The 7,543-nt window shown below is 42.0% G+C and overlaps 1 protein-coding gene across 1 annotated transcript in view; it reads left to right on the top strand.

The window, feature by feature from the left end:
• Window positions 1–2,496, top strand: part of ptrh1 (peptidyl-tRNA hydrolase 1 homolog) — a 4,744-nt gene extending 2,248 nt beyond the window's left edge. The window contains exons 2-5 of the mRNA XM_035657647.1: window positions 165–276; window positions 967–1,147; window positions 1,457–1,502; window positions 1,945–2,496. Of these exons, the coding sequence (XP_035513540.1) occupies window positions 165–276; window positions 967–1,147; window positions 1,457–1,502; window positions 1,945–2,217 (612 nt within the window). The 3' untranslated portion in view covers window positions 2,218–2,496. The remainder of the gene's footprint in view (window positions 1–164; window positions 277–966; window positions 1,148–1,456; window positions 1,503–1,944) is intronic.
• Window positions 2,497–7,543: the final 5,047 nt, after the last annotated feature.

The following is a 7,543-nucleotide window of genomic DNA, read 5'->3' as shown; positions in this document are numbered from 1 at the left end:
GCCATTCTTATTTTCTTCCATGACACTTAAAGATTGTGAGTCAAAACCCAGTCCAGAGTCTAACTACTGTCCTCAGAATAACAACAAAGCACAGCAGCTGCTCCACAATACAGCTGAAGCCTTCAGTGTGCAGATGTGTGTATTTATATGTGTTTGTTTGTCAGGTGGTCGGGCTGGGTAACCCAGGGATGGAGGGTACCAGACACAGCGTCGGCATGGCGGTGCTCGGCGCGCTCGCCACCCGGCTCAGCGTGGATGACCGTTGGCGCCGGCAGACACAGCACAGTGCTTCCGGTTTGGAGGATTTATCGTAGTCAGACGGCTGACGAACGCAACAACGTGTTGCGCTTGTGCTGGCTCCTTGTCCCAGGGCAGCTGAATGAACCGTTCAACGGAGTCGTCAGCTTGGCCCAACAGCAGTTGGAGGTCACCGTCTGTGTGTGTGTGTGTGTCAACAGACTGATTGAGCTTAAGTGTTACGCAATTTTACGCAAGAGGTTTGTGTTTGCTTATTTTATTTATTTGCATTTGAGTATTTATGGTGGACTCTGCTTTCATATCCTGAATTTCTGTTTTTATCTTCTTGTCGTTTCCAGCCGTGCATTCTGTCACTAATTGGTTTTGATATAAGTGCTCTGTAAACAAATCTGATTCCTTTGTCTGTCCGTCTCTTTCTCAAGCACTTTTGTTTGCCATTTATTAAAAATTGCTTTTGTGGGACAAAGAATTAATTAAACAGAAATTAAATCAACAACAGCAGAATCACACTGACTCCGTACAGCATCAGTTTATATCAAAGCTGGGAATTACAAATGAATAAGGAATTTACTGAAGTGTGTTAACATCAGATTCTCTACCTAGAATATGATGGTCAGCTAAAGACAGCAGTAATAGCATTTAATTGTGTTTACGTTGTTACTACAGTCTCTTGACAGAGCTGAATAAAGTTCTTGTTTGTCATTAATGAACACATTTCTGGACTGCTGATGGATGAAACTGATTCCACATTTAATGTTTCCTCTAAAGTATCTGTTTGTTCTCCTCTAGCTCGTAAATATAGCATCAAGCCTGAAGACATCCTGCTGGTCCACGATGAACTGGACAAACCTCTGGGGAAAATCACCATCAAACATGGAGGAAGCGCCAGGTTGGTTTCATTCATCATGTTCTTGGGCTCCAGATACTGTCATTCGAAGGTCTGGAAAAGTAAAAGAAGTGAAAGTTATTTGTGAAGTTTTCAGTGTGTCATTGCGTTTTATTTCTGTGTAAGCATCAGGCCTGACTGCTGGTCTAGTTCCCTCAGAGAAACAATAAAAAAAAGTCCTATTCTGTGAAGTGATTGACAAGATTCAGTGGTGCAAAACTAAGCATTACTGTAGGATTACAGATAAAAGTGGGTAAAAGGCGTTTGAAAAATAACCTGAGAGGGCAAAATTAACTTTGTTCTTCTTCACAGAGGTCATAATGGAGTCCGCTCCTGTGTAGACTGTCTTCAGACTGATGTAAGTGACTGCACGTTTTTTAAGGGCAACACTACTAGTAAGATTTATTTTAGGTTTATTCTTGATTTTATTGTATTTTTACATTTGGGTTTTTATGTTTGAATAAATTTAAGAAATATATGTATACATTTATACTATATATACATACATAGCGAAATAAAATGAACATACATTGTGAAATACAACTGGAAAAACTGTGTATATATATGTATGTAGAACACAGGGAGGTGAAAATACAAATGCACTGCATGAAGAAAGTTCAGATTGGACTGAATTTCAACAAGTGCTTCCTGCTGAAATTCTACCGTTGAAACATTTAAAATAGTTGAAACACTGAAACAAAAGACACATTTTTTTGTTTTTAAAGCACAAAACAGTTGACTGAAGGTAGATTATGTGAATCTGTGTGTAAACAGTCTCATGTCCTCTCGTCTCTCCTCAGGTGATGCCCAGACTTCTGGTCGGGATCGGCCGTCCGACAGGGAAGACACCAGTGGACCGTCACGTCCTGGGCAAGTTCTCCTCAGATGAGAAGAAAGTTCTGGACTCTGTTCTAGTCCAGAGCGTGGACCTCCTCCTCAAACAGCTCTCTGAGCAAGACTCCCAACAGGACCCCCAGTCCCCCTCCTCACCAGCAGGGGGCAGACGCGCAGCACAGAAGAGGAAGGAGCCCTCGGCCTCTCCAGCTGAGGACTCTGCTGCTGCTCAGAGCTGAAGCTCAAAGTTTCTGAACTCAGGCAGAAAGAGAAATCATGAACCTTTGCAGAGAGATTATTTATTGAGAATCAAGAGGGAACGCTTTGACAAGAAGGAAATGCTTTCTAAAACAAAGCACTCATAAATGTATATATTTGACAGCTGAGGGGGTTGAGACAAGCATTGGGATTGATGAGAGAATATTATACAGTAAGTGATGTTACGCTGTCAGTGCAACAGAGGATGATACTGGACAGAGACCTGCAGAAAGACTCAAGCAGGCATGATGCATATATGATATATACCGAGATCACACTAATATATACTACGTATATATATATATACTGGAGTACTGATATTACTATCATATAACCTACCATATATATATATATATTTCTGTTACAGATGTATCACAGTAAATGTTATAAGCTATCAGCTGATACATCAGCAGCAGCAAACTATAATCACAGCACTGTTAGCAGTGATGTGTGGCCTCTCATACGTATCAACAGGGGACATTGGTAAACTCACACTGTGAAGGTTTTATTACTTAAAACAGACATTTTGATGTGTTTTGTTCTACAAATGTCTAACACTTTCATTCATTACCTCATATTTTGACATGGTGCACTTTACAGCTGTTGAACCAAACTTGAATTACTTTATCATGAACATTATCAGCAGGCTAGGAGGCCTGTACTGTACGAGGTGCTCTTCTGTAGTGTGAGCTCTGTGAAGTATTTGGTGCTGACATTAAACTGGAAATCAGATCTCATCTGTGTGTGTGTATGTGCATTATAAGTTAAAAGACTAACAAGACATTTTCTCCCAAGTGACACAGTTCGAGCAGGCTGAGAGTCAGGACTTGAGCTGAAAAAACAAAGATGTCTTTTTGAAGCTAATTTTTTCTCTTTTGTATCTAAAAGCGAGAGCGAGCCTCTCCATGCTGCTGTCACCCGAACATACGGTCCTCCTCACATACTGCTCTCTTCCATCTTGTCCTCCCTGATTTGGCTCTTTTGGCTAAAAACATATTGATTTCCCCTTCCGATTGTCACACTAATTACACTCTTCATCAATTAGGTGTCTTTAATGAGTTGCATCCAGTCAAGAGGCGCACTGCGTTCTCACACTGCAGAGAATGCCAGAGGAGGGAGGGTTCAACGGGGGAGGTGGTGGACAAAAAAAGCCAGAAAAGAGCATATAAAACAGCGGAAAGAGGCTGACGAGCTGCTGAATGAGGGAAATCAATACAAAGGAGGCCAGTAGATTGCGATGGAGGGCTGAAGAAGAAAGGCAGCAGAGAAACAAAAGGGGCCAAACATTGTTTAGACCCGGTTTGTTTGAGGCCTTCTGTCCTGCTGTAGCTCAGAGTCACAATAGCGGCAGGGACACACTTGTGGACATGAGGAGGAGGAGGTGGGGGGCTCAAAGGAAACTTCTACACTCGATGACACCCCCCACCACACACACACACACACCCTGAACACCCCTCACCCTCCTAAACCCCCGGTCTTTCTCTCCTGTGACCCCGTTGAGCCACCCTTCGCCTCCATCAGGCCACTTTCCCAGCCCCTCTTCGCTGGTCAGCTTTAGAAGGGCTTCACCAGCAGCTTCAATCACTTTTCTTTTGCTGGGGTCAGAGGTCAGCAGTGGGGCTGGACACCTGGGTCTTTAGAAGAGACCCTAAATTTATTCAGGAATGGCACCCCCAACCGCCCCCCATGCTCTACGGCCAAGCATAGCTGGGCTAACTGGCCTGGTGGGGGGTCTTCCCACATGTGTGCTAACTCTGCAGAAACACAAAACAATCCCACGAACACTGATGCTGGGAAGGATCATTAAGAAGAGCTATGTTAATGGAACATTAAGCTCTAATCAATATATTTTAGCTTCACTGGTGGTGTGGTTCTGTGGATGGCAATGTCTACCACATTGGTCCAGACTTAAAAACATCTATTGGATAGATTGCCATGAAATTTAGTTCCGATATTTCCCGCTGACTGAACCCTACTGACGATGAACCTCTCCAGAGCCTAGGTTGACATTTGTGTTTTTGAGTTTAATATCTCAGCAACTATAAAATGGATTGCCATGAAATTTGCTACAGATATTCAAGTTCCCTAGAGGATTAATTCTAGTGACTTTGGTGATCCTCCAAAGGTTTCACTCATCCAGTGAAATGCCTCAACACCTACCTGATGGAAAAAGGTGTTTGTGTTTGTAAGGATATTCATGGTCCCCAGACGATGTGCCAGCACCACCACAAGGTTCACATTAGTGTTTTACATTCAAATATCCAACTATTAGATGGATTTCCATGAAATTTGGTACGGACATTCATGGTTCCAAGAGGAACTGTAAAAACATTGATCCCCTAAACTTTCCTCTAGCGCCATTATCAGGTCACCTTGGTTTATGACCAAATACCCGGACTAGCTTCTGTTTGATGCTAATTACCAAATGTTAGCATGCTAACATGCTAAACTAACATGGTGATTCCTAACATCAGCAGGCTAACATGCTGACATTAACATTTACCTCAAGGTACCACTGTGCTACATGCTGCCTCACAGAGCTGCATGCATGGTCGTAGGCTCCCGTTAACACTAAATCAAATGACTGTTTGCTCATATTTTGGGCTTTACAGCTAACTTACTCTATGATTGAGGCGCAGTGTTAACAGCAGCAGCAGCTACAAAAATACTGTACACTACCTACCCAGCATCAACTGTCCCATCAGATTCACACTTTGACCAGACCCTGAACACAGTTGCCCCGTTTCCTTGACAACCTGTTGCACAACCAACCTGCTGCAGAGGCATGTGGTGTCCACATACAGACAAGAAAAGTGACTCTCAACCTGGGTCCCAGGAGTTTGAAGTCTAGTCTTACTGCAGACATCAGTGGTTCCCAAACTGAGGTCCAGGCACCAGTGGAGACGTCATTAGAAGTCGAGCAGTTCCAGTAAAACATATCTGAAGAGGACAACACTGACCTGATGATACCTGAAACCTGTTTTATTGGTCTAAGCTTATTGGTCAGTTTAAGGGTCCAGTATGTAACATTAAGGAGGGTCTATTGGCAGAAATAGAATATTCATAGGTATGTTTTCATTATTGTATAATCACCTGTATATAGGAATTGTTATGTTTTTGTAACCTTAGAATGAGATTTTTATATCTACAGAGGCAGATGGGTCGCCTTCCATGGAGTCTGCCATTTTGAACCACTATGTTTCTACAGTAGCCCAGAATGGACTTACCAAACACTGGCTCTAGATAGGGGCATTCGCTATGTTTGCACATTTCTCCGCCACTGTTGTGTCTTGGAAGGGGAGGGGGAAGCAACAGAGTTGCGATCATCCACAGTAGAGTGAAGTCAGCTTTGAACAATTTCAAACCAAGGTGTAACTTGTTCAAATTTAATTGAAAGCAACCTATGTGGTGTAACGCCATATATAGATATACATCTTACCATTATTGATGGCTTTTTTATGAGCTTCTGGGAAGGTTGTACAGTTGACACCTCACTCGGGTTGCAGCTTGCAGGTGAGTCCTCACATTCTTTGTGGTTGCAGAATACAACATCTACTTTTCAGTCGGCAAACAGTCTAATCTTTGTTGGTAAATTTTTCCATCTACAATGAAGAACCCAAAATGCTTGAACACACTGCCTCTCAGATGCTTTGGTGTCATGATTATCCAATCATGAGCACAGCTTTGCTCGCTAGTGTTCACTGTCAATGGGGCATGCACACTTAAAATTTGTACAGGTCACAGCTCAAATATTATTTTTTTCTCCTGTTGGAACAAAAGTTCAACATTCAAATAAAAGGATTCAGCCCTACTACCTTTTGAAATGTATTATGAGAAGTGTAGGATCCAGCATTGTTGAAGCTGCAATCTCAAAGTGTATTTATATATATAATAATTTAATATATACATAGTGTTTAGTGTATATAGTGTCCTCTTATTGTCAGCTTTTGTAAGTACATACAGTAGAAATAAGGTTCAAATTTAGTGCTTGTTCCCTCTAACTGTATTTATATTTAATTCAATTCAATTTCCTATAATATTTCTTACATTAACTCATAGTGTCCCTATGGCCTAGAATAGTGACCCTACTGTGCTTCATGTTATTTTTATCCCCATCGGTTTTAAGGTAACCCACATGATGTTTCTATAATGTGTCTGGAGGGACTAGTAGTTTATAGTGACGGTAATGTATTTTATCTCTTGGTGTATTACTGTAATGTTCCAGTAGGGACCTGTAGTGTGTGTAAGTGTCTTTCATTATCACTACAGTTTCTTTTTTCATGAGGCTTCTGTTTTTTTCCCCCCAGCATCACAGAATAGACTGAAGCCACTCTGGTTTCCCATGGCAGAGCCGTGTGTTACAGTGAATCCAGGTCCGTTGGGGATCCTTTTCTCATTCGTCTCTTTCCGATGAGCAAGCATTAATAACGCGTCCTTTTCCCCTTTCATAGCCATAATCTCCAGTGATCTCGGGCCTCCCGCACTAAATTATTCTTACAGGGCCATGAAAAGGCAGCAGCGGGGCCCTTTAAGAGGCAAATGAGCATCCAACATGCAAAGATGTTCCCAGCAACGGAAATGTTAACTCACCGTACAGAGCACAGCAGAGCAGAGGGAGTCCACTGACATGTCTGATGAGAGGAGAACGAAGGGTCCACCATCGCCCAGAAGGCAAAGCCTGCTGGGTAATTTATCCTTTAACCCCTTGTCTAACTGTTTACATTTGGCTTTAAGCTGATGGTTTTATACAGAGCTGCAACAGTAAAGATTCACATGCTGGATTATCACCCTGTGATCCACGACTGAGGCCTTAGAAGCCGCTGCAGATACCAATCATTTCATGATTCTACCATTTCAAAATGAATGTGTCTAAACAAGAATTACGTTCTTGTGAGGCCTCATATACAGCATTCAGGTCATAGTGAGACAATTAAACTCGCAACTAAAAACTAAAGTGAAGAAATCCCTTTGTGGTGAGCTCTTTCTGGGTTAGTGAAACCAAATACTGGCAGCAATATTTAGATACATTTTAGCTTTCACCTAGCACAGCATTTCTAGAAATTACATTCATATTGGACAATTCTGCATCTCATGAAAAAATGTTGGCACTGAATGTTAAAAACTTACAACAACTTACATTGTATTGTAATTGTACCTCCACACAGCTGGCTAATCGCTGCATAAAGTAGGTGTGATAGTCAGACTTTTTGTTTCGGAAAGTTACAAACATTGTCAGACACAGCTCCCCCAGTTCCAACAGTTTCATGACGTGGTTCTGGCGATTTGGCAAAAACTTTGTTGCAGGCC

The sequence above is a fragment of the Morone saxatilis genome, unplaced genomic scaffold, assembly GCF_004916995.1.
Source record: "Morone saxatilis isolate NCDOM2014 unplaced genomic scaffold, NCSU_SB_2.0 Contig16, whole genome shotgun sequence".
Taxonomy (NCBI): domain Eukaryota; kingdom Metazoa; phylum Chordata; class Actinopteri; family Moronidae; genus Morone; species Morone saxatilis.
Note: the sequence above shows the minus strand (reverse complement) of the source record. Positions and strands in the feature narration are given on the sequence as shown.